The sequence below is a fragment of the Podospora pseudocomata genome (assembly GCF_035222375.1).
Source record: "Podospora pseudocomata strain CBS 415.72m chromosome 2 map unlocalized CBS415.72m_2.2, whole genome shotgun sequence".
Taxonomy (NCBI): Eukaryota; Fungi; Ascomycota; class Sordariomycetes; order Sordariales; family Podosporaceae; genus Podospora; species Podospora pseudocomata.
Genome location: NW_026946366.1, coordinates 1,699,446 through 1,725,148, shown reverse-complemented (window position 1 = coordinate 1,725,148; position 25,703 = coordinate 1,699,446). Strand labels below are relative to the sequence as shown.

At 54.2% G+C, this 25,703-nt stretch overlaps 8 protein-coding genes across 8 annotated transcripts; 4 read left to right on the top strand and 4 right to left on the bottom strand.

Annotated features, from left to right (window-relative positions):
- Positions 1-47: 47 nt before the first annotated feature.
- SEC16 (vesicle coat component) lies at positions 48-6,518 on the bottom strand. Its single transcript, XM_062887862.1, has 2 exons — positions 837-6,518; positions 48-780 (listed from the first exon to the last, which is right to left on the bottom strand). Exons 1-2 carry the CDS (start codon positions 6,169-6,171, stop codon positions 146-148), a joined length of 5,970 nt encoding a protein of 1,989 aa, XP_062746035.1. The 5' UTR covers positions 6,172-6,518; the 3' UTR covers positions 48-145.
- A 255-nt stretch (positions 6,519-6,773) lies between these two features.
- Positions 6,774-11,468, top strand: NEO1 (putative aminophospholipid-translocase). The gene is made up of 2 exons (XM_062887861.1): positions 6,774-11,046; positions 11,111-11,468. Exons 1-2 carry the CDS (start codon positions 7,211-7,213, stop codon positions 11,226-11,228), a joined length of 3,954 nt encoding a protein of 1,317 aa, XP_062746034.1. The 5' UTR covers positions 6,774-7,210; the 3' UTR covers positions 11,229-11,468.
- A 61-nt stretch (positions 11,469-11,529) lies between these two features.
- Positions 11,530-13,272, bottom strand: CYC2 (mitochondrial peripheral inner membrane protein; the record flags this gene model as incomplete). The annotated part of the gene is made up of 1 exon (XM_062887860.1): positions 11,530-13,272. The coding sequence occupies one exon, from the start codon at positions 13,270-13,272 to the stop codon at positions 11,530-11,532; it is 1,743 nt and encodes a 580-aa protein (XP_062746033.1).
- A 214-nt stretch (positions 13,273-13,486) lies between these two features.
- On the bottom strand, positions 13,487-14,713 carry AIM32 (Altered inheritance of mitochondria protein 32; the record flags this gene model as incomplete). Its single annotated transcript, XM_062887859.1, has 2 exons — positions 14,293-14,713; positions 13,487-14,221 (listed from the first exon to the last, which is right to left on the bottom strand). Exons 1-2 carry the CDS (start codon positions 14,617-14,619, stop codon positions 13,487-13,489), a joined length of 1,062 nt encoding a protein of 353 aa, XP_062746032.1. The 5' UTR covers positions 14,620-14,713.
- A 120-nt stretch (positions 14,714-14,833) lies between these two features.
- On the top strand, positions 14,834-16,399 carry QC762_209530 (uncharacterized protein). The gene is made up of 2 exons (XM_062887858.1): positions 14,834-15,327; positions 15,396-16,399. Exons 1-2 carry the CDS (start codon positions 15,047-15,049, stop codon positions 16,123-16,125), a joined length of 1,011 nt encoding a protein of 336 aa, XP_062746031.1. The 5' UTR covers positions 14,834-15,046; the 3' UTR covers positions 16,126-16,399.
- A 374-nt stretch (positions 16,400-16,773) lies between these two features.
- Positions 16,774-19,845, bottom strand: LEU5_1 (coenzyme A transporter). Its single transcript, XM_062887857.1, has 2 exons — positions 19,256-19,845; positions 16,774-19,194 (listed from the first exon to the last, which is right to left on the bottom strand). The coding sequence occupies exons 1-2, from the start codon at positions 19,748-19,750 to the stop codon at positions 16,843-16,845; spliced, it is 2,847 nt and encodes a 948-aa protein (XP_062746030.1). The 5' UTR covers positions 19,751-19,845; the 3' UTR covers positions 16,774-16,842.
- Positions 19,846-21,054: 1,209 nt separating this feature from the next.
- QC762_209510 (uncharacterized protein) lies at positions 21,055-22,953 on the top strand (the record flags this gene model as incomplete). Its single annotated transcript, XM_062887856.1, has 2 exons — positions 21,055-22,065; positions 22,117-22,953. 2 exons carry the CDS (start codon positions 21,055-21,057, stop codon positions 22,951-22,953), a joined length of 1,848 nt encoding a protein of 615 aa, XP_062746029.1.
- Positions 22,954-23,822: 869 nt separating this feature from the next.
- On the top strand, positions 23,823-25,677 carry QC762_209500 (uncharacterized protein). Its single transcript, XM_062887855.1, has 2 exons — positions 23,823-24,828; positions 24,943-25,677. The coding sequence occupies exons 1-2, from the start codon at positions 24,386-24,388 to the stop codon at positions 25,469-25,471; spliced, it is 972 nt and encodes a 323-aa protein (XP_062746028.1). The 5' UTR covers positions 23,823-24,385; the 3' UTR covers positions 25,472-25,677.
- Positions 25,678-25,703: the final 26 nt, after the last annotated feature.

The following is a 25,703-nucleotide window of genomic DNA, read 5'->3' as shown; positions in this document are numbered from 1 at the left end:
AAACAGTCAACTGTACAACCCACTGTACACCCCACCCCCTCTCCCCCCCGTTTTATTATACCCTTCTTTCATAAACCCCATAATGAGCATATTCACATATCCCCCCCAACCCTTATTCCCATCCCAATCCTTTGACAATCCTCAATCAATCCTTCGTCATAACATCCACATACCTAGCGCTCTTCCTAGGCTTCTTCCCCTGCCCCGGCCTCCTCGGCCCCGCCGCACCCAACAAATCATCGATACTACTGCTATTGTTCAAGCTCTTCGCCGGTCCCGCACCCCCCATAGGCGGTCTCGCCCCACCACCAGGCGGCGCACTAGCAGTGCTAGTACTGCTCGCACTCCTCAGCATGCCCACCGGCCCAGCAGGCGGCGCACTCAAACCAATCTCAGATCCCGACCCTGGCGGCGTCAGGTTCCCAACAGACGCAACCCTCGGAGGAGGCGCACTGGCCCTCCCCGGATCAGCCGCCCCCGGAGGAGGAAAAGACGGACTAGCCGTCGCAGACCTAGCACCACCACCCGGCGGTCCCGCCTTTGGAGGAGGAGGCGTCGCCTTCTTGACTGTGTCCTCCCCAGAACTGTTCTTATTCACCCACCGCTTGAGCTCAGGGTCGTAATAGAAAGAATTGGCCTCGCCAAGCTTGGCACGGATGGGTTTGTTGGGCGTGCCGGCGGCTTCTTGCTGCTGGGGCATGGCGTCGGATTTCCTGCCGCCGAACCAGGAGCCGAAGCCCCATCCTTTCTTTTGCGCTTTGGCTGCTTCGGCGCGTTTGGCTGTGATATGGTCAGCGCTGTTATACTGGTGAAAAAGGGGGCGAAAGGGGGCCTACCATCTTCTTCAGCTGCCTTGCGGAACATCTCTGCGTTTTCCCTGTCTTTCTCTTCCTTGCTCTTCTCCGCTGGTGTCGATGATGATGGCTTCATGGGAGGGTAGTCATCATCGTCATCATCCATGAAACTCTTCTTCTTGGGCTTGGGCTTCTCATCACCAGACTTTTCGTCCTCGTTAGAGGGCGGGTCAGGCTGGTATGAGGGGGGTTCGTAACTGTATGGTTGATACGAGGGAGGCTCATATCCGCCGTCGCCAGTAGTCTCCTCCGATGCAGGCTTCTCCTCCTCCTTTAGTGCCTCGTAGGGAGTGAACGATGGCGGCTCATATCCGTACGAGGGGGCCTGATAACCAGAGGTCCCAGCGGCCTCAGTCTTGGTTTCAAAGCCTTGCTTCTCAGAAGTGGGAGTGGGCAGATCACTGGCAACATTCCCACCATTGATCGGCGCACCGGGATATTCATATGGCTGGTGGCCTGGTGCGGCTGCAGCGAACTGAGCAGGCTGTTGCTGCACCGGTGGGCTGCGCGGCGACTCCCCAGCAGGGTTGTATCCACCGCCATATGCCGTGTACTGTTGAGCTGGGGATGAGGTCCTCACCGGGCTGTATCCGGACTGCATGTCCAGAGACCTCCTGGGCAGCTCAACGGAACTCCGGTTATACTCGCCCGAGCTGCGCTCCATGGAAGTGCGTGGAGCGTACGGATTGCCAGCACCGGCCGCAGGCTGAGCCGGGCCTCCTGGCGCATAGCGAGAGGCAGCTCTGGTTGGCGGCGCCGAGGACACCACAGGCCCGTTGGAGACAGAGGCGACCGGCATGCCGTAGCTGGGAATGGCAGCGCCAAACGTCTCCAGGTTGTTCGCAGATGGAGGCCGGCTAATAGTCGGGGTATCTCCAGCAATTCGGCCAAACGGCCCGGATTCAGCTGCATCACCAGCAGCGCCCTGACCAGACTCATCATTGTCGTCACCAGCAACAAACTTGTTGAAGCGGTTCCACATCGAGTCCGAGACCTTGTTCATGCTTGGCTTGGGGATCCAGGAGTTGGACTCCTCCTTGGGGGCTGACTTCAGCCTCTTCATAAGATCCTCGACTGCATTTTCCAGGATGTGATGATGATACGGCGAGCGTTTGGTCTGTGCAGTGATCGACGCAGCAATGACCTCGCAGTACTGCAAAGCTTTATCTCTGAACCCGTATTCCGCCAGGGCATATGCATGCTGCAGCTTGTATGCGGCCAAGTGAGGATTCGAAATAACCACGTTCGAGTTCCCGGCAAGGCTTTGGCCATACTCGTACACTTCGCTCAGCAAGAGAGGCTCAATCTCTTTGGCAAACTGCTCAGCCTGCCTCTTGTGGTCGGATCCAACCAGCACGAAGTGAGAGTTTGGATCGTCGAATCCGCCAAAGATGGTGTTGTGGCGTGCAAACATGAAGCAGATATGAGCGGCTTCAGCCCTTCCATACCCAGAAAGCAAGGTGCCGAGTGAGTTAATGGCCTTGGCATCGCCAACGCTCCTGTTGCTCAGGATGAGGCTGAGAGTTTCGCGCCACTTGTCAAGACCCTCCATAGCATCCTTGGAAGGCCCAAGTGATGGGTCCTTGGCAACGAGCTGAAGCCCAGCACGAGCGTGAACGGGCACCAGCTCGTCAACAGTCTCATCGTGGTTTCCTGAAAGGACTTCATACAAGGCGGCAAGCGACTCATTGTTATGGCCAGGGAAGTTGACCTCCTTCTTCACAAACTCATGCGCAACCTGCTTATACAGGTTGGGAGCAAGGGCGTTGGCAAGAAGAAGAGCGTGACCCCACAGACGCTGATCAGCCGCGGCCCAGATAGCCTTCTCACTCTCGCCGCTGAGAAGATGTCGGCGGATGCTCTCAACAGTGGCCGAGTCGACGGAATCGGTCCGCATGGAGGTTGCGGGTGAATCGCTAAGCCCAAGAGAAGCGCCCCCGTTCAGGTACGGAACCGCGGCTTCTGTCGCAGGGGAGGGGGATAGCAAGTCTCTTACGGCCTTCTCAACGGCAGGGTTGCCTTCGAGAATACCGTCATGCTCGATGAAAACTCGCAGAATCTTCCACAAGAGAACCCGCTCAAACGCCCGCTTATCGTCATGAGCCAGATGGGATTGCATCCCAAAAGTGTTGGGCAAACCACGCTCGAGAGATTCAATGCCCGCACTCAGCCAGGAGATAGCCTCCTTCTTCTTGGACTTGCCCTTGAGGGGACCGGGGAACTTGGTTAGGCGCTCCTCTAACGGGGCAATGTCCTTGGCGTTCTTGACCTTGACTTCTCCAGGACTACGCACAACTGACGGGACACTCTGGTTCATGCCATAGCGCGGCACCTCCTTGGGAAACATGGTGACCATTGAACCGCCAACGCCCCACGAAAGAAGAGGAGCGCCCCTCCATCTCTGCAGTGGATCATGCTCCCGCCCATCCGTAGGCGGAATGACATTCATGTTGAGCGAGAACCCTCTTGGGCGCGAGGAAGTCGAGGCAGGGGCAGCTGGGGCTGGCACTTGAGGGGCATATCCGGTGAGGTGAGGAGACGTAAGATCCTGGACCGATGATGGTCGAGGAAGCGGCTCGGCCTGTTTGGTGACCCTGTTGCCATAGAGTGCTCCTGGTGACTGTGTCTGTGACCTAGGTGGCGGAGCAAATTCGGGAGACATGACCAACGGACTGTGGGTAGACATTGCCCGCTTGGGAGGGGACAAGATGGCTTGGCCAGAGTGAGAAGAAGGGGGCGGCGTTTGTCTTGCTTGAAACGCTGATGGTGCATATTTCGACTCTGGAGGAGACATTGGAAGAGGCGGCATCGCACGGCCAGGGGGGGACTGTTGTGCTGCGGATGGACCGTCTTCTTCCTCCACCTCCCGTGTTGGGGGCAAAGATGATACCCTTTGGAGCCTGGAATCGTGCATAGAGCTGACACTACGTCTCTCTGCCAAAGTGTTCTCGGCGAGATGGGTCGGCTGGTGTGGTCTAGATCGCTCATTGGTAATCTCGAAATGAGCCAACGGGCTTGAAGTACGGGGCTGGTGAGGCAATATAGGAGGCGCCGAAGCCGCGCTGTGTGGTGGGTAGGTACCACTGGCTTGTCGAGAGGGAGGAGCGGGGGAGAAGCGGCTCAAGGCCGGAGGAGGGACATGGCCATTCGGCTGTGGAGCACCAGGGAGGGCTGGAGAGTAGCGGGTCGAGGCTGCAGGCGCAGGTGCGGGAGCCAGGCCAGCACTGGAAGGCAAAGCAGCATAAGGATTGACCTTGGGGGGTGCCACTAGAGAAGGGAACTCCGACTGAGATCCGGGGGGGCTGAAAGGTCCCGGAGGAGGTTGTGCCATTTGATGATTCACAGGAGGCGGAACAGCGTGGGGCGGCACTGATTGTGCCGGAGGCCCATATGGACTTGTTTGAGACGGAGATGGTAAGCCCTTATTACGGGAGGCAGGACGAGGCTTCGTTGTGATGGGAAGATCCTCAAAGAAGGCCTCTTGTGGAGTCTTCTTTGCTGCTGCAGGAGCCTGACCTTGTGACAAGCCGCTGGAGCCAGGGCGCGCCAGACTGGGCCCAGCAAGACCGCTCGATGGCAGAGGAGAGGCCATGGGTTGACTCTGGTATAAGCTTGCGCTTCTTGGTGGTGGTGGGACAACCGGTCCGGGGGCAAGGGGGGCCGAGCTGTTTCTCTGAAGAGGCAAGGCGCTGGCGCGCTTCTTGGGTTTCACAACCTCCATTGGAAGATCATATGGTGATTGATACCCGCCCTTGCCTTTATCCACAAAGCTTTGTGCTTTGGGCTTCTCCTGTACAGGGAGTGGAGGGGCGCCATATCCAAAGTTTTGGGCTGGGGGAGCAGAGGCAGGTACCCCATATGGAGATACAGCAGCGGGTGGAATAGTTGGGGCTGGTGGGAAATATGGATTCGCCTGGGTTGGGGTCCTAGATGTTCCAGTCGGCACATATGGGCTGACTACAGGAGCAGCTGCAGATGACGGCTGGGGAAGATATTGGCTGGTAGCAACCGGCGCAGTAGGTGCTGGCTGATATCCTGGGGCTGCTGGCGCTTCAGTGCCTGTCTCGTCATCGAGCAGACTCTCGTCATCGCTGCCCAGGAATGCAGCTGCGTCCACCTCCTCTTTTGGCTCAGTATCGGACTCGAGGAGGAATTCTTCCTCTTCCTCATCACCAAACATCTCCTTCCACTTGGCATCAAGATCCTCTTGGGTTTCGGGCTTCGGCTCGTCCTGTGAAGCAGCCGGGGTCTCCTCCACCTTGAGTTCCTGGGTTTCTTGTGGTTGTGGCACCTCATCCTCAGCCTCTTCTTCCTCGACTGTCTCCTTCAATGGTTCGAAACCGTTATGTGCTGAGCCAACATTCAACGAGTTCAAGACATCCATTGTAGACTTGCGTTCCAGGGGTTGTGGCTCGAATGCATCCTGGTGTTCGGTCTCGTCCCCTTTGACATTGCTGAAAAAGTCGTCCTCCTCGCTTTCCCCATCCCCTCCGAACAAATCGTCTCCGGCGCCGTCGTTCTTCGCAGGCTGCGGCGCAGCTGGCTCAGCTGAAGGAATCAAGGCAAGTCCCTCATCGAACCTGGCCTCCTGAGCATCCTCGGCAGTCCCTGTGATGTTACCGCCAATATACTGGTGGTCATTCTGTTCGCCAAATTGGTTGTCAAAGCCTGCGTCGGCCGCATTTTCAGCGGCCTCTTCTTGTTCGATTTCTCTAATCAAGTCTTCGGCCTCAGTGGCAGGGAGAGCCTGCTCCAGTTCTGGGGCTGGCTGCTGCTCCAAATGCGAGGTATTGGGAAACGAATTTGTCCTTCCTGTCTCTGGAAGGAACTTGGAAGGGTCGTGCTGGGCCGCAGGTGAGGTGATGCTCCACTCGGGGTCATCGTCGTCGTTCCAGTTCATCTCCGAGGATACGGTTCGGGTAAAGGACATGGTGCTGAGGTGCTTGGAGGCATTGGTAGTTTCGGCCGCTGTTTCTTCAGCCTTCTCCTCAGAAGCAGGCTTCTCAGGAGCAGGTTCAACTGAATCCTCGACTGGCGCGGGTGCCGGTGCTGGCGCATCGTCCGTAGTCTTCTTCATCCAATCGGCATTTGAAGTCCCATAGTCCGGAAACCAAGCACCCGTGTCGTGGTCTTCTGAAGTTTCATGAACATGGCTCAGTTGCCGAGTCTCTCTGGCGGCTTCCGGTTGATTTTGCGGCGGCGGACTCGGTGTTGGACTCGAAGTAGCTTCTGTTGGGAGACTTGGAGGTGGTTCGGCAGCCAGATAATTGGGCATCATGGCGGGATGCCATGATGCCGTCGGCGCATCGGACGACATTGTGAGATGATTAGAAGATGCGCTACTATGCGCAATGGCGCGGTGAAGAGAATAGAAGTACTATGGTTGAAGAATGCCGGTTAGCATCTCGTGAACACACGGCAACCAAGTCGCGTTTGGCGGAACCCTGCCGTTATTGCCCCTGTCCCAAAACCCAAGCTGGAAAGGGGGGCGAAGAAAAAAAAATCACCTACTTAGTAGGTAGTATACAGCAAAAACCGGAGACTTAAAAGGCAGAAAAGGATTCTAGCAGCGAATCATCTTGTGTGGGACTGGATCCGAACAGAGGCAGTCAAGTCTCACTCCTGGTCTTGGTGCAAGTTGGCAAGACTGGCGATGGATGACGGAGGCGCTGCCACAAGCCAAAGGGAAACGCTGTCCTTACTGCAGGTGTGTTCCAGTGGCCCAGCTGCATCTGTTAGGGCTGTACTTGCGGGAGCTGGCAAGACCCTGTGCCGCTTTCACGTGCACAGACAGTGACGCAGCCATGTGGGCCGTATTGCATTAACAGATACATAGCAGGACACCGCGATCTTCCGAGTCCCGTTACATTTATGCGCTAAACGGCTGCAGGTGCGCAACTGCATTCGTAACAGGACGTCCCAGTGTTGGCCAGCTGTGGCTTAGGTATTATTTTCAGGAAGAGCATTCGTCATTTTTGAGATTCGACATCTCTCTTATCATATATCCCGTCTCTAGGTAGCAGCTTTTTGCTTTCTACTACAAGAACATAGAGAGTTTTAGAAAGGTTTGCCGTCTTTTTGCACTAAAGGGCAACGTATCCTCAAAACTGGCTCCGTTCAGCCCACACCCCCCCCCTCTCCGCTGGCAACACAAACTCAATAACCCTTTTTATGGAAGCTCTTTGTCGAGCACAAGACATGTCGATAGGAAGGAACTGGACGACACTGTTGCTACTCATTTTCTAGAAGGGAAGGCAGTTCCGACCAACGGAAATCAGAACAGGAGGTCATCTAAAATTTAAAAGCCAGTCCCTGGTACCCAACGCCTCTTTTGAGGGCCCGAATCTCATGCGGGAATGCCTCCCCCAAGCCAGTACCACCCGTCTGCTCCGCCAGACTCGCCGGACGACTCGGACTCCGAACTAGATCTCGATATCGAAGAACTCGACCCGACTCCCGCCTCTGGCTCCTCGCAGGCCAGTCAGCAGCCAAAACAAACCGAACGACGAGCTCCGAGGATAGCTTTGCGTACGCTTCGTATGGGTGGCCTACGTCGAGGGGCTAACCGGAATGGATACGGCGAGCTGGGACGCAACCGGGCCGCAGGCGAGGAAGACGCCGAGGCGCTTCTGAGGGACGATGATGGAAACAACCCACGCTACTCCGATGCCAGCACGGGCGGGAGAGACGATGCCCCGCTGCTCAGCGAGCACGGCGGTGGTTCAGGCCCTCGGCGGCGACGACGATCTTTTGCTGCCGACACCCTTCGGGTTGGGAGACTCCGGCTGCCTAGTTTCATGTCGGGAACAGGCGCAGATCATGGCAAGGACAACCAAGAGGAAGAGGAAAAAGAAGAGGACGACCCATCGTCATCCAGACTGGTGGCTGTTGGCTCACGACAGGTGATACGGTTCCCACCAAACTCGATATCAAACGCCAAGTACACAGCGTGGAGCTTTTTGCCAGTGACGCTGTACAACGAGTTCTCCTTCTTCTTCAACATGTACTTTTTGTTGGTGGCCTTGTCGCAGATCATTCCGGCGCTGAGAATCGGTTATCTTTCCACGTACATTGCGCCATTAGCGTTTGTTTTGGTGATCACTCTGGGGAAGGAAGCCTATGATGATCTCGAGAGGAGGAGGAGAGACAATGAGGCCAACTCTGAATTGTATACGGTACTGCAGTTCGACGAACCAGGAGTGGGTAGCGCAAATCTTCGGTCAAGGAAGACACTCAAATCATCTCACGTACGGAAAGGTTCAAAACGTGCTATTCCACAAGGGGACAGACTGTCGGATATCAGAGAGGAGGAAGAGCAAATGGAGGCTGACGGCTCACACCGCTTCGCTTCGTCTCATGTTCATGAAATCAGCAAAAAGTCCAAGGATCTCAAGGTGGGCGATGTCCTGAAGCTCAGCAAGGGGCATCGTGTACCGGCCGATGTCATTGTTTTAAAGTGTCTTTCAAACGAAGCCGCGGCCCATCAAGGAGAGCCGGAAGTACCACCACCGAAAGAAGAGTCGCTACTGGTCGATCACCCTGTCGATCCTGGGCAGGGCAGCTCAAAGGATGTCGAGTCTGCTGCCGGAGGAGCTGCTGAGGGAAGCTCAAACGGAGAAACCTTTATCAGAACAGACCAGCTCGACGGTGAAACTGACTGGAAATTACGTCTTGCCTCTCCCCTCTCGCAAAACCTACCAATCGAGGAGCTTGTTCGCCTTCGCGTCACCGCTGGCAAGCCAGACAGAAAGGTCAACGAGTTCACCGGCACCTTGGAGCTGCTGCCCACACGGCAGGATGCTGTGAGCACCAACGCCTTTGCCAGCAGCGATGAGCAAGCCAAGGCAGCTCCCCTCTCCATCGACAACACCGCCTGGGCCAACACGGTCATTGCCTCACACGCCACCACCTTGGCGGTGGTAATCTACAGCGGTCCGCAAACCCGCTCCGCCCTGTCAACCTCGCCCTCCCGCTCGAAGACTGGCCTTCTCGAATACGAAATCAACTCGCTTACCAAAATCCTCTGCTTCCTCACCCTCGCCCTGTCCATCATCCTGGTCGCGGCGGAAGGTTTCGGCAACACAAAGACTGACGTGTGGTACATCAAGATTATGAAGTTTCTGGTCCTGTTCTCGACCATCGTGCCGATTTCCCTCCGTGTCAATCTCGACATGGGAAAATCGGTTTATTCATGGTTTATCCAGCGGGACCCCGGGATCCCGGGCGCGGTGGTGAGGACGTCGACGATACCGGAGGACTTGGGGAGGATCGAGTACCTCCTCAGCGACAAGACGGGGACATTGACGCAAAACGACATGGAGATGAAGAAGATTCATGTCGGGACGGTGTCGTATGCTAATGATGCGATGGACGAGGTGGCGGGGTATGTGAGGCAGGGGTTTAATCTTGGTGCTACGAATCTGAGCCAGGTGTCCAATCCGCCTTTGGCCACGCCGTCGAGCTCGAGCGCTGCGGGGGTGGGGGCTGGGGCTACGAGGCAGAGGAGGGAGATTGGGTCGAGGGTGAGGGATGTGGTGATGGCGCTGGCGCTGTGTCATAACGTCACGCCTACTACGGAGGAGGATGAGAGGACGGGGAGGATGGTTAATTCTTATCAGGCGAGCAGTCCGGATGAGATTGCGATTGTGAAGTGGACTGAGTCGGTTGGGCTGAGGTTGGCGTATCGGGACAGGAGGAGTATTGTTTTGGAGAGTACTGAGACGGGGAGGGTGGTGGTGAAGGTGAGGATATTGGACATTTTCCCTTTTACGAGCGAGGGGAAGAGGATGGGGATTGTGGTTAGGTTTGCCGAGAGGTTGAATGAGACAGGGGATGGGGATGGGGAGATTTGGTTTTACCAAAAGGGGGCGGATACGGTCATGATGGGGATTGTGGCGGCGAATGATTGGTTGGATGAGGAGACTGCGAATATGGCTAGGGAGGGGCTGAGGACGCTGGTGGTGGGGAGGAAGAGGTTGAGTAATGCGGAGTACAGGGAGTTTGAGCAGGAGTATAAGACGGCGGCTTTGGCGATTAGTGGACGGGAGGCCGGGGTGCAGGGGGTGGTGGGCCGGTATCTGGAGCATGATTTGGAGTTGCTTGGGGTCACGGGGGTGGAGGATAAGCTGCAGAGGGATGTGAAGCCTAGTTTGGAGCTGTTGAGGAACGCGGGGATCAAGATTTGGATGCTGACGGGGGACAAGGTTGAGACGGCGAGGTGTGTGGGTGTGAGCAGTAAGCTGGTGGCGAGGGGGCAGTATATACATACTGTGGAGAAGTTGAGGAGGAAGGACAGCGCGCAGGAGCATATTGACTTTTTGAGGAGCAAGCCGGACAGCTGCTTGCTGATTGATGGGGAGAGTTTGGGGTTGTTTTTGACGCATTATCGGACCGAGTTTATCAGTGTGGCGGTGAAGTTGCCGACGGTTGTTGCTTGTCGGTGCTCGCCGACGCAAAAGGCGGAGGTGGCGAGGCTGATCAAGGAGTATACCAAGAAGAGGGTGTGCTGTATCGGGGATGGAGGGAATGATGTTAGTATGATTCAGGCGGCAGATGTAGGGGTTGGTATCGTCGGCAAGGAAGGACGACAGGCCAGTCTTGCGGCTGATTTCAGCATCGAGCAGTTTTGTCACTTGACCAAGCTGCTGGTGTGGCACGGGAGGAACTCGTACAAACGAAGCGCCAAGTTGGCCCAGTTTGTGATCCACAGAGGGTTGATCATTGCGGTGTGCCAGACAATGTTTAGCATCGCGGTCGACTTTGAGCCGTTGGGGTTGTACAAAGACTGGTTGATGGTCGGGTACGCCACCATCTACACGGCGGCACCGGTGCTGAGTCTTGTCCTGGACAAGGATGTGGACGAGGAGCTGGCGAACCTGTATCCGGAGCTGTACAAAGAATTGACCGAGGGCAGGAGCTTGAGCTACCGGACTTTTTTTGTGTGGGTGTTTGTGTCGATTTACCAGGGGTGTCTGATTCAGGGGTTGAGCCAGGTCTTGACCGAGGTGGACAGCCCGAGGATGGTGGCGGTTAGTTATACCGTGCTGGTGCTGAACGAGCTGTTGATGGTGGCGGTGGAGATTACGACGTGGCATTGGGTGATGGTGGTGTCGATTGTGGGCACGTTTTTGGTGTTTGTGGGAAGTGTGCCGTTTTTGGGAGGGTATTTTGATTTGGGGTTTTTGATGGAGGTGTAAGTTTTTCTTTCCTTGCTGTGTTTTTTGGGGGGAGGGGTCAGTGGCTAACAAGTACGGTAGGGGCTTTTACTGGAGAGTTGCGGCGATCCTGGCCATGAGCTTGATCCCAACTTGGGCGGCAAAGGTGATTCAACGGACTATGAAGCCGCCTTCTTACAGAAAGGTTCAGGGAATTTGAAGGGGGAAAGATAGGGATGAAGAAGCATGTGTGGTTGGTGCGGGCTTTGTCATTTACCTATTTAACTGCATTGGATGGCGTTTATGTGGGGAGAAAAGGTTCCTAAATAGCTAGGAAGTTTCTCTTCATGTTCTACTCGTTAGAATTTTATGGCCATGTTGTGGTGACTGGTGCTCAACAAACAATATCTAGCATTAGATTCTTTCTGGTCCGCCACCCAAACCAAAAGTCTCTTGCTGGCCCCTCTACGTACCTCCTACATGGCATATAACCTGATCCAAGGTTACGTGATCCTGCTTGATTACAACTTCAACACAAGCCAATCGCTCGCCAAACTTGGGTACTTCTTCGCCAACTCCCCAATAACACCCCCAACCGGGCCCTGCCTCTCCTTGCCGTCAGCCCAATACTTTGGTCCAGCAAAGTGATTGTTGAAACCCTCGGGCCCAGACACCATAAGCAGATTCTTAAAGCTCGGCCTTCCAACTGGGCAGGTGCACTGCCGTCGTGGGTTCTCCCCATCAACCTTCTCATAGTCCTCACCCGCAGAAGTGATCAGGTGTTTTGAGGAGTGGTAGTAGCAGTTGACATCGTCTTTTGACGGGGTTGATTCGGCCTTTGAAGAATTCCAAAACCATGACTTTCGCGGCGGTGTTATTTGCGTCTTGGCGACGATATCATTCGCGGTGATGAATCTCCCCTCCTCATCCACAACGCAAACATAGTTGATCTTCCCCCGAGACATTTCCTTCAGTTTCTCGAGAAGCTCAATGACAGGGTTGTCGGTCTTGATGTCCTCTTTTGACCGGTTGGCCCATATAATGTCGACTTGGGGCATTTTCTTCAAGGTTTGTCCGTGTTCCCGGAAGAGGCTCCCGGCTGCTTGGAGGGCTGGTGCTATGCCTGTTCCGCCGGCGAGAAACACGACCCTTTTGGGCTCTTCCGCTTCCTTGTACCCCGCCCGGGCGACGACATTGAAGCTCTGGTGTGGTCCGCGTAGTTCAATGGTGTCCCCCACTTTTCTGCGGCTTAGCCAGCTGCTCACCTCCCCGCCTTCTGTTCTCCTGATCAGGAACTTGAACGTGGGGATGGATTGTTGTGGGGAGAAGAGACCCTTGAGCAGCTGGAAGAGTTCGATACGGTTGTGAATGTTGTACTCGTTTGTAGCACTAAGCACATCCAGCTCCGGCAAGGGGGTGTAATCTCGCGCGACTTGGAGTTCGGGCTGTTTGATCTCAACAGCCCAGGTACCCTCCCACGCAAGTTTGTGCTGGAGCGTCTCGAGCCATGCCAGCTTCCACTGGCTGACGAAACCGCCCAGGCGTGATACAACCGGCTTGACGGTGACGATAAAGGCCGTAGGGGACACTTGTTGCCGGTCAACAATCTCAAATGGTGAAAACTTCTGGTCGTTGAGTGGCTCGGTGCTGTAAGCAAACCTCCACATCTCCCATAAGACGAGGGCACCGGCCGAGGCAACTCCGGAAAAGAAAATGTTGCGGACGACATTCGAACTCTGCTCTGACCGGCTCTTCTCCTCTTTTGCTGGATTTTCTGTTTCTAGGCCTAGTTGTTCCTTGACCAGTCGTTTGAGCTCTTGCCTCTCCTGTTCCACTCTCTCATCCTCTTGTTTTTCCTGTTCTGGTCTTTCTTTCTCTTGTGCTTCTAGCTCTCGGATTTTTTGTTCCCGTTGTTCTAGGAGTATTTTCGTTCGCTCTCGCTTCACCTCCTTCCTGGTGACGCGTGGCTCCCCCTGGTCTTGGGCTGCGTTTAGCTCTGCTGTTGATTTTGGAGCATTTTTCTTCGACTTGGCAGCGGCGAATCTGGATTCATCTTTCTCCGACTTGGGGGAGTCAAATCTAGATTTTGCTGCCTGAGAAAGTGAGACATGAAATTGGCGATGCTGGGGCCTTTGCGTGTATATTCTTTGTAATGTCTGTCGCTGAGCATGTGATGAGAGCGAGATCTTCATAAGGTCGAGTCTCCCATCTCCAGCAACGTGTTTTGGCAGGCGTATGCCCGATGAGACGAGTCTTCCCGACATCTCCAGGGCATAAGATCGTGTACGGTAAAGTTGTTTTCTGTATCCGGGAGAAGGTCAAAGAACCAAAGACCAAGCGAGGTGAGTGTCAATGGAAGATGGGGGCCAGAATGAAAAAGGGTCCGTGCATATGCACCTATCCGATTCTAGACCCCGACAATGGAAACTGTCATATGCAGCCACTATATCTACGGACTACCTTACCAGCTCTGCCACATCAAAGTCGCAGAATCTTTCCATCCTGAGTGATACCTCCCCTAAAGAGCTCTTCTACCACCTTTCCCTGCAATATTGTCTCCTCCACGATGCCCTCAATATGTCTCGGCTCAACCCTCCCATACCAGATCCCATGACCAGCCAACGGATGCCGCACCCCATCCTTGGTTGTCTGGTTTGGAGGTATATAAATGATGACATTGCCCGCAAACTTATGTCCACCAATATGACTGATCAAGCCAATTCTGGCCGCCGTCTTGGCTCCTTCGTCCTTCTTCCCTTCCCCGTCTTCCAGGGCCTGAACTGTCTCGTCCACCTCCACCTCCACCGGCCCTGTAACCACCTCGATGCCCTTCTCAGGCAGTCGTTTCTCAAACTCGCCCCTCAGCAGTGGCCCATAAGCACCACACCTCTGGTCCCGCCCTCCATGTCCACAGATGAGCACCACAACCTCATCGACGTCCTTGACACCGTACAGAGCGTTTTGATAGGCGGGTTTGCGAAGTAGACGGTCTCGGTGAATGGGTGACAGCCCGTCATGCAATGGGTGCAGCTTTTCAGGGAGGAGATAGCCCCTCACCAGTGCCTCAACGCTGTCAAATGAGACTCGCGGTAGCCAAGGGACATACTTGAATGAAGGGAGGAGGTAAGCTGATGTGGTCTGCAACTCAGGCCGTGATTTGGGAGCAGGCGATGAGGGGAATGAAGCGTTGAGGACTGAGATGTTATGGAACGGCTATGTTGTGACGATGGTTAATATCAGCGTGCAAGTGTGAGGCTCAAAAGGGGAGGGGGGGGGTGGAATACATCATTGAACTGACCCCCACGTCCAACTAACTCACGCAGGTCAGCAGCGAGGTTATCACCACTGTTGTCGTCCTCAATGCGGGACGGCCAGTCGTCTTTGCCCGTGCAAACCAGGACATGTTGCGCGTAGTTGGAAATCAGTCCATTGATATTTGTCTTGTGGTCAATTTCAAATCCCTCGGGGAACTCGGGGGTGGGTGCGCATGCACATGTTGGCGAGGGACATGTCGGCGTTGTCGGGAATGATGGTGGTGACTTCGCTTTGGTCGCAAACCCTCTCAGGGTTATTGGTCTGGCGCACACCTGAGCTACTCGTTGCAGTATCATCGCGAAGGAATGACTGGGCGGGTTGGACGTCTTGGCTGGTAAGACGCAGTTTGTAGTTGCATGATGACAGAGAGCTCCTTGGTGGATTATGTCTCGAGTATATTCGTAATCATATCCACGTTCTTGTGAACCAAAGGTTTCGGTGCTATCAGGGTATGCATATACACGAAGACCCGATAGTAAAATATTTCACTTCACTTGGATACAGCTTCACCTCAACATGTATAAACAACCAAAAGGGTGCTTTTGAAACTGGTGAATCTAGTCATTTACTCAAAAATCTCATTATTGATTCTGAAATACCATCACCGATTCCGGGGTTGGTAGCTCAAAACTCTTCCTCTCACCTCACCAGCAGCTCACTCATGTCAGTTCTCATCTCAGCCGAAATCACGATATCTATCTCATCAACACACCCAAGACCAAAATGCCCCGACTCGCACCATCTCTATTTCGACAAGCCCGGAAGCAAATATCGCCCTTTGCTCCCCTGCTTCTGCCCGTCTGCCGAACCCTCGACTCAACCGCCAACGAACTCCGCTGGATAAAAGAGCACGTCAACTCAACCGATTCCCTCGTGCCCCGAAAGCTTGGAATATGGCAAGCCTGCCTCAAGCGGGAAAAGGGGATACCATTACAATACATCCTCGGCAACCAACCCTTCGGCCCCCTTGATATCCTCTGCAAACCAGGTGTTCTCATCCCACGGTATGCCCTCTTCACCCTTCCATCTTCCTTGGTACTTATATCCAAACTAACCCACCTTAAATGACCAGACCAGAAACCGAATCCATAATAACCCACCTCACCACCCTCCTCCCCTTTTCGTCCTCCCCCCTCAAAATCCTCGACCTCTGCACAGGAACAGGCTGCATCCCCCTTTTGGTAGCCTCCCTCCTCCCGTCCACCAGCCAAACCCTCGGAGTCGACATCTCCCCCCTCGCCATCTCCCTCTCCCGCCAAAACCTCTCCCACAACATCTCCCTCTCCCACCTCCCCCTTTCCGCCTCCAAAAGCATAACCTTTACCAAATCCGACATTTTTTCTCCTTCCTTCCTCTCTTCCCTCCCCTTTTCCCCCGGAGAGTTGGACATCCTGACATCAAATCCCCCTTACATCTCCCCCGCTGGCTTCAACAAAAACACTGAACGTTCTGTCCGGTTATACGAGCCTAAACTCGCTCTTGTTCCGGATGTGAACCTAGGAAAAGGGTATGATTGCCTGCCGGAGGATGCGTTTTATGCAAGGTTGCTCGAGATTGTGAGTGTCCTCCAGCCGAAAAGAGTGCTTTTTGAGGTGGGGGATGTAGAGCAGGCGAGGAGGGTGGCGGAGATGGTTGTTAGGGGAGGGGAGCTGAAGAATTATGCGGGGACGGTGGAGATTTGGAGGGATGATCCTGAGGGGGAGGAAAAGGAGAGGATATCGCTGAGGAATAATAGGGAGGAGGTTGAGGTGAAGGGGAGGGGGAATGGGAGGGGGGTGTATTTTTGGAGGAAGGATTGTTGACAAGACTGTTGGGGAGGGGGTGGTTTGAGTGGTGGTGTGGTGTGGTTTGTTGAAGTGTTAATCCCACCATCCGATCTCGTCTCATAAAAGTCAAAATGATGATCGCAAACCGGTTGTTTATACTTAACCTCCTCATTTCCTCAATCTGCGGTGGACTTCCTTCCAGGACTGGAGGGTATCACGGAAGGTAGCCATCGTGGCACTTGCTCCCGAGGTCATGGAAGTCGCACCTTCCTCAGAAACACCCCATGCCTCACGGCAAGAGCAAGAACAACAGCAGGCAGGAGCAACCCATGGTTTATATATTAGGTAACCATGCTCCTTCCAACAACCACCTACGCACTCATCTGGTAACTGGAATGGTCAGATGGCTCAGAGGGTAAGACGTAGGTGGCCTGGATCAGGCAACGAACAATGCCCCCTGGAAACAGGGCTCCGTGGACGCCTGAGTTCGATTCCTGAGCGAGGCCCTGTCTCTCAAGATGGCCTTCAAGGATATCGACCGACCCCCCCCAAATCAACATCAACAACCCCCCCCCCCTCCACCCAACCGTGAAGCAAACCCTACCGAGGGTTTCGTAGCTGGCCGGTGAGCTTTTTGCTTCCTCTACACCCAGGAGAAGAAAGACCAAGGAATGATCATAATCTATCGCTCATTTATTTTGGTGTTTACCACTCCAATACAATAAAAATACAAGTCATCTTTTTCATCCCACATCACATGACAAAGTTCACCAACTTCCCACCCTTGACCACCACCACCTTCTTTGCCTTTCCAACATCAACACCCTCAAACTTCTTCCTCCCCTCCTCCGTCTTCAGGACCTCCCCAACAACCCACTCCCTCCTCTGCTCCTCTCCCAACCCCTCAGGCGGCACCGCAATCTCGGCCGCAAACTTCAACCTCCCATTCACCTGCACCGCACAAACCTGCTTCCTCGGCTGCAGCAAATCCACTGTCCCATCCGTGACCGGAAACCTCCCCTTCTCACTCTTAAAAATCGACGTTTCACCAGGATGAAGAACAGCCCAGCACTCCTCCGCAAAAGCAGGCGTAATCGGCGCCATCATCCTCACCAACCCCTCCACCGCCTCCCTCTTCACCCCATCCGGCACACCCTTCTCCTCCTCGACAATCACATTCGTCAAAATCATCAAATCTGACACCACCGTGTTCAGCGCGTAAACCTTTTCGTACGACCCCGTCACACTCTCAACAGTCTTTTGCACCTCCCTCCACACCCTCGCAGCTTTATCCCACTGTTGGAGTTCCTTTTCCTTCATCGTCCCCAATCTAGCCGCTTCTTGCTCAAAAAACTCCCTCACCGAGGCCGATGATGAGACAGTCGAAACCCGCTGAACAAGCTCCCAAACCCTCCCCAACCACCTCGTGACCCCTACAATCTTGTCCCCATCCCAATCCAGCACCTCACTAACCGGCGCCTGGAAAAGCATGTGCGCCCTTGTCGCATCCGCGCCGTGCAAGTTGATCACATCGGTAGGATCAACACCATTGTACTTGCTCTTGGACATCTTCTCATAACTCACCCCCGCCACCTCCCCCGTCCTCACAACCCTCGGTCTGGCCGGATCAGTGACATCAACCTCGTCAGGCTTGAGGAATTTCCCCGTGGCAGGGTCAGTGTACGTCTTGCCGTGCACCATCCCCTGTGTAATCAACCGCTTGAACGGCTCCTGCACCCCTTCCGTCTCCCCAACCAGCGTCGAACCCATGAGAAACTTGTAAATAAACCTCGAGTACAAAAGGTGCAAGATGGCGTGCTCAATCCCGCCAATGTAGAGATCAACAGGCAGCATCTTCCTTGCCTTTTCCCTCGAAAACGGCACCTCATCATTGTGCGGGTCGATAAACCTCGCAAAATACCAGCTCGAATCAACAAACGTATCCATCGTGTCCGTATCCCTCCTCGCCGGGCCGTGGCATTGAGGACAAGACGTATTCACCCACTCCTCCAGCGTCTCAAGCGGGTTACCCGTCTTTTTTCCAGCCCAGTGCTCATCCACCTCTGGCAACTCTACCGGTAGCTCCTCCTCCGGAACGGGCACCGCACCGCAAGAACCGCAGTGAATAATCGGGATCGGCGTCCCCCAGTACCTCTGCCTACTGACCAACCAATCCCTCAACCGCCACTTCTCCACCGGCTTGGCCAGTTCAGCCTCTTCAAGAATACGCACGAGCATCTCGCCTGCTTCCTGAGAGGAACGACCCTTGAAGAGACCACTGTGGGCGGTCATAACGCCGTGGTCAATAAAAGGCTCGTTTTGCATGGCGGTGGTGGACTCATCCTCCGACGCGGCAAGGACGAACCGGACTGGCTCGTCTTTGTGGTGCGTTTTCCAAAACGAGTGATCCCTGACATCGTGGGCGGGGACGCCCATGACGGCGCCCTCGCCGTAGTCACCTAGGACGTAGGGGGCGACGTAGATGGGGATAGACCTCTTTGTCGCTTCGGGGGTCTCGTCGTGATAGGCTAGGGGGTTTACCGCGCGGATGTGGGGGAGGAGGTAGCCGACTTTGGAGTCGGGGGGTAAACCGGGGAGGATGTCTAGAAACGCCTGCAGTTCTGGGTCTTTGGCTGCTAGCTGGGCTACGACTGGGTGGGTGGAGGCGAGGGCGAGGTACTGGACTCCGAAGAGGGTGTCGGGGCGGGAGGTGAAGACCTCGATGGCGGAGTGGGTGATGTGCTCAAAGGCCATGAGGGGGAACTTGATGGTTGCGCCGGTGGATTTGCCTAGCCAGTTCTTTTGCATGGTTAGGACTCGCTCGGGCCAGTTGTTGTCTTTGCTGAGGATTTCGAGCTCTTGGAGGAGGGAGTCTCTGAATTGGGAGATGCGGAGGAACCATTGTTTTAGTTTCCGCTTTTCGACTTTGGCGCCGGAACGCCAGGAGCAGCCGTTGGCGTCGACTTGCTCGTTAGCGAGGACAGTTTTGTCGACGGGGTCGTAGTTGACTTCTGCTTCGTCTTGGTAGGCTAGGCCTTGCTCGCGGAGGAGGAGGAAGATTTTTTGGGTGTGTTTGTAGAAGCTTGGGTCACAGGTTGCCAGTTCCTGGGGGGAAGGGTAGTCATGTCAGCCAGGTGGCCGGGTTCAAGGCTAGGTGCAAACGTACGCGAGACCAGTCCCAGGATCCATTCATGACGTCGAGCTGTTCCTTCATCTTGGCAATGTTGGACTTGGTCCAGGTGGCCGGGTCAATGCCTCTCTCGATAGCGGCATTTTCGGCCGGAAGTCCAAAGGCATCCCATCCCATTGGTAGCAAGACATCATGTCCTCGAAGGGAGTGAAACCTGGCGACAACATCGGCAATGGTGTAGACGCGGAGGTGCCCCAGATGTAAATACCCCGAAGGATATGGAAACATGGGAAGGACATATTTCTTTTCAGCTCCGTCGCTGGTCTTGGTGCTCTTCAAAGCTGCCCATCTCTGCCGCCATTTCTGATCCAAAGCTGGCAAGTCCAGTTTGGCATCGCTGTTGGCGTATCTATGGGCCGTGATGCTGAGGTATCGAATATCATCCCCAAAACGAGAGCATGAGAGAACGGAACGAAGAGCGCCCAGCCTGGGTAGAGCGCGGCCGATCGACCTCCCGTAGATCACGGTCATTTTGCTATCACATCGTTGGTGGGTCAAAAGATTAGAGAGAAGTCAGAAGTTGTGAGAGTTTCTTCAAGCTCTCTTGCGCCTGGAAGCGATTGCTCAGAGCTGCAGGAGCTCTCTCTGCCTGCAGGGGGCAGCTAGAAAAAATAAGTGGGGATTAATCGATGTCTTGGCGCCCCAGATCGGGCCCGGCAGTGAGAAATCTCAACGGCGTTTGCCGACGTCAAAGACCGTTGGAGGAACTGCTAGGAGAGTTGTGTTATCTGTCACACTTTGTATGGATTTGGCCATTAATTGCATCTTTGATAATTTGCTATCACTTTCCTCAGCAAAAGACAAGATCTGGATAGACTGGTCGTTTGTGTGCTACGTGAGATCCCAGCTCATACGATATAACCTCAACTTTCACCACCATCCTACACCTACGACCATACCCAACTGAAAGCACGGGATCCCGTCCGCTCTCCCCTAGTTAAACAGTTGAGGGCCGAACTAGTACTCAGGTGGGTGACCACTGGGGAATCCTCGGTGTTGTAGGTATTTTTTTCTGTATTTTTTGACTCCATCCTCGCTTCGTTGTCAAGCTCCGTCGACAGTGCTTGGCATAGCTAAGTCTCCACACAATAACGGGTCCAGCCCTTTGTCAAAACTGGGGTTTGGAGACGGCTGCAAGTGCCCTGAATAGGCTTTGTTCTTTTTTGCTCATGTTGTCCTCATCTGGAGTAAATGGGAATGAACACTGAACCTGACATGATATCCAAGAAGAGCGAGTGGACTGAAACCCAGATATATACTCCCAGCAATGGTTCTGCAAGTTTTACAGATCTGTTGTGCACCCCTGCCAAGCCTTTTACGTCGGGGCTGCATCTGCACGGGCCATACCCGGCCTTGGCTCTGGTTCCCATCTTCCAACCTGCCGCAACCCTTTCCCAAGCCTCCTGGAACTTCTCTCCTGGATCAAAGTCTAAAACTCGACCCTCAATATCGTTAATTTGCGGTCGACAAATCGTTTCCTTTCACCGCACTTTCGACATCTCACGACCCCCTGACGAACTTTGCGCTGCATACACCTATTTAATCTACACACCCAGAACGTCAGTGACGTCTGCGATCACTTTCCTTGGCCAACCCCATAGCGACCAAAGTCTTTACCGCCGAATCTCGTTTCGTCTCTCTCTCAACCTGTACTTCGATCGAGCGAAAACCAGAAATGGTCATTCTTCCGTCTCTAATTCCAAGGGTATAACAAAATAGTACCCCCGCAACAAACACACCGCACCGCATAAAACCCATCCGAGACCGGGCGAGCAATGCCGCCATTATACTCCTCCGCCCCTCCACCCGGCGGCCGCGACTCTCTCGAACTAGCCTCCCTCGCCAGCTCTAGTCCAGGCGTCGATACAAGCGAGACCGACTCCCGACCTAGCATCTCGTCCTCTCGGCGTGCCTCCCTCGAACGAGACGATCCCCTCGACAGCGCAAACCCAGCTGTGCGCACCCGTCCAGACCGATCATACTCTGTAACTTCCAACTTTGATTTTGCCGCGAATTTGTTTCCGCTCTCTTCCACCACCGGCGCTGGGTATGCTCCTATAGGGGCGCCAACTTCGGCGAGGGATGTGAGCGGCGGGTTGGGCGGTGGGTCGCTGGAAAAGCACAAGACGTTGACGTACCTGAATGGCTTGTCACTGATTGTTGGGTTGATTATTGGGTCGGGTATTTTCTCGTCGCCGAGTCAGGTCAACTCGAATGTTGGGTCGCCAGGGGCTGCGTTGATTGTGTGGGTGGTTGCTGGTGTGCTGGCGTGGACGGGCGGCGCAAGTTATGCAGAGCTGGGAGGCGCGATCCCATTAAACGGTGGCGCGCAGGTGTATCTCTCCAAGATCTTTGGGGAGTGCTCGGGGTTTCTGTTTACGTGGGTTGCTGTGTTGGTGTTGAAGCCTGGAAGCGCCGCTATTATCGCCATTATTATGGGCGAGTACCTCATCAGGGCGTTCATCGGCGCTGAGGCGGAGATGATTGATCCTTGGTTCAACAAGACGGTGGCATTGGTGGGGTTGAGTCTGGTCACATTTTTGAACTGCGTTTCGACGAGATTGGGGACGAGGTTGAACGATATGCTCATGTTTTTGAAGTTTGTTGCTTTGATCACAGTGACCATCATTGGTGTGGTGGTGGCGATTACTGGGTACTCGGCTTCGGGAACCACAGCGAATGTGGAATGGAAGGAGCGCGGATGGTTCGAGGGGACATCAACGGAGACGTCGGCCTGGGCTGTGGCGCTGTATGCTGGTCTCTGGGCGTATGACGGGTGGGATAATGCGAGTTCCCTCTCCGCCGTTCTGTTTACTCTTAGCTAACCAATTTATCAGACAAACTATGTTGTGGGTGAGTTCCGCAACGCCAGCCGAGATCTGCCGCGAGTGATCCATACCGCCATGCCCCTGGTCATCATCTCCTACGTCCTCGCCAACATCGCTTACTTCTTTGTCCTTCCTTTGGATGCCATCAACTCGACCAACACCGTTGCTGTCATGTTTGGATCGAAAGTCTTTGGATCCATTGGCTCTTTAGTCCTAGCTCTTATTGTCAGCGCCTCCTGCTTTGGCGCTCTCAACTCATCCACTTTCACTTCCAGCCGGCTCGTGTACGTAGCCGGAAAAGAAGGGTACATCCCCTCTGTATTCGGGCGCCTCGGAAATGGCACCGGCAGCCCAGACTCACTCTCAACAGTCAGGACGAGATCCTGGTTCAAGAAGAAGATGTCGAAACTCTTTGGCGATGAGGACACAGGGCTGTTTTTCACCCCTATCCCAGCGCTGATTCTGAACGCTGTCTTGACCGCCGCGTATATTCTCGTGGGCGAGTTCTCTACACTACTTACATTCTACGGCGTGGCGGGGTACACGTTTTATTTCATTACTGTGCTGGGGCTCATTGTCCTACGAGTGAGAGAACCTACGCTGGAAAGACCATACAAGACGTGGATCACCACGCCTATCATCTTTTGCTGCGTCAGCCTGTTTTTGCTGAGCAGAGCTGTGTTTGCGCAGCCGTTGCAGACGCTGATAGTGATTGCGTTTGTGGTGGCGGGGGTGCCGGTGTATTTCTGGAGGGTTAGAGGGAGGGGGGCTCCAGATAGGAGTAGGATGAAGAGGGCTTTGAGTGAGGATGATGAGAGGCCGTGGTGGAAGTTTTGGGGGAGGTGATGACGGAGAATTTGATGATGTGACTGGATACCCAAAACATGAAAGCTTGATTAGGCACAATGAATGAGGGGCTCGGGACAATAGATGATTGTTGTCTGGTCCAGAAGATTTTGCGGTGCCGAAAAGTTCAGATGACTGGTGTGTAGCAAAAATGTTGATTAACCTTCCGTGCCACCATGCCCCGGATGGGGCCGTAGATGGGGGTGGCCGTGGCCGGGACCGGTGGGTGTGAGCGGGAGTGAAACTGTCGTGTGCATCACTGATTAAGGGGAAAGAAAAATGTTTGTGTCTGGGATGGACGGAACATGTCGGGAGATTTCCAAAACGTTTTTTTGGATTTTTGCGGATTTCCCGAGGTTGGTTTTGCGTGACAGATCAACGAGGCGTGTTTCGACCTGGGATAGTGGGCGGGAGGGTAAATCGAAACGGGGACACGAGATCTTGGATAGATGTTTCCAGTAGTTTTGATTCTACACTTACGGGTAAATAGCATGTTGGTCACCAACAAAGTACAGCATGGAAGTGTTTCTAGGTCGACTGTTCATCGTTCTCTGGCAAAAAGGGGCTGATGTTTTGGGGCAGTCCCACTTTTCGTGTGTCAACGTCTGCTGCTCTCAACACCCACCAAACTCCTATGTTGAACATGAGTTCTCTAAAATCAACAAAAATAGAACACTAGCTCGCTCTCTCCAGGCATATTTTCTCTCGGCAGTTTGACCACCCCCCGCCTGTCAAACTGAGATTGCGCGTCTTTTCCATCTAAACGCCACATTTTTACCCATGAAAACTGTGGCTTGTGGCTGTGCATCATTAGTCTACCCCACAAAACAAACGGTTCACATGCCACAGCATGACGTCAGCCTCTTTCAACTACAACCCATACTCGTTCACGGATCGACGAAACGGCGTCGTCATGCTGTCTTTTCACGGAATTTTTCACCTGATATTTTGGTGAGGTAGATAAACGGAAAGCCGAGCATTGTAGTGAGTGGGGGGATGGGCGTGGTCGGGGTTCTGGGTCTTTGACAGTGATGCAACAGGCCGCACCGCCGCTGGGTCGCTCCGATGGCCTTCTTCCATGGGGATAAGGGCTCCCCGCATATGTGCGTGTACGTACATACATACAATGGGGGTGAGGCAAAAATTACATGGCCCCCGGGAGGGTGATGGGTGGGTTGAGCTATCGGAGGGCCAGCTCGAGACAAGGCAGATGTCATCTCTTGGCTTTTGAGAAGATGGGACCCTTTAAGTGGTGCATTCCCACCCCCCTTTTCGTCGATCGAAAGGGATTTTTTGTTCAATTTTTGATCGAGCTATTTTGTGAAGTGTGATTGAACCTGCATTCTGCAGGAGCCAGACAACTGCCGAATTGTCATTGTTTTGTTTGCGCCAACCAACAACCTTACATACCCAGGAACAACCAACAACCACAATGGGCGCCGCAAAAGGAACAGCCCTCAAAACCCTCCAGTTCCTCCTCCGCACCCTCCAGTTCTGCTGCGCGGCCCTCGTCCTGGCAGTCTACGCTTACTTCCTCGCCACTCTCAGCACCCACTCCCTCCCCATCGGGACCTTCGTCCGGGCAGTCCTCGGCATAGCCGGCGCAGCAACCGCTTACACAATCCTCGCTTTTCTGTTACTATGTTGCGCCCCGGGCCACCCGTTCCCGAGCTTTCTGATGATGGTGCTTGATGTGGCGTTCATCCCCTGCTTTGGGTACATCGCCGGGGTGAACAGACACGGGGTAGGTAACTGCACGGGCGAGGTCGACACCGTGCTGGGGGTGGGGAATAGTTGGAGTGAGAGGGGGGGTTTGCAGTATGGGACCGCGTGTGAGATGGAGAAGGCGGTTTTTTCGGTGGCTGTTGCTGCTTGGTGAGTTTTTTTCCAAAAGATATTGCTGTCGCTGCTGTTGTTGTTGTGTTTTCTCTTGTTACTCTTTTGCTCTTTTAGGTCGTGAAAAAAAGGAGACTGACACCCACAACCAAGCATCCTCTTCGCCCTCTCCTGCCTGGTAAACCTCGCCCTGGCCCGCCATCGCAAGAGAGAGAAACGGTTCGGACCGTCCCCCGCGAACGACTACACCGCCGGGTACGGCAAGAAAAAGAACCGTTTCAGCGCGCTGTTCGGTCGGAGAAGAGGCGGGCAGCACCAAACAGATTTGGGGCCGGATCCGAACGCCCTGCCTGTTCACACCACGCCGGATGAGGTGAGGAATAGCTATGGGACTGATAACACCAGGGTGGCGAGCAACCAGGGGTATGGCGGGTTTGCAGCAGCTCAAAAGTATGAGCAGCAGACGCTGCATTCGCCTGGGGTTGCGAATGGCGATATGGGGTTGATGAACGGGAGTGGAAACGGGTATGCTAATAGTGGCAATGGGGTTGCCAACGGTAACACGTACGGGAACGGGCATACATATGATGGGAACGGTAATGGGTATGGGAATCTTCCGCCTCCGCAGCCAGCGGCGAGGTATTGGAACTCAAATACACACACGGGAGGCTATCGGGGGTGAGAGAAAACAGCATGGAAGTGTAAGATACGTCGGGTGAAAGAGTGTGCTGGGGGGATTTACGGCAAATATTGGGGAGGATTACTTTCGTTGCTCTCACAAGCTCCATTTATTTTGTAACTTTACCAAGAAGGGATAATCTGGGGTTCGGGCAATTTGTACATATAGGTATTTTGCACATAACTCAAAATCAAGAGTCATTGCTCATCCACACAAGACCGTGAATATCAACTTC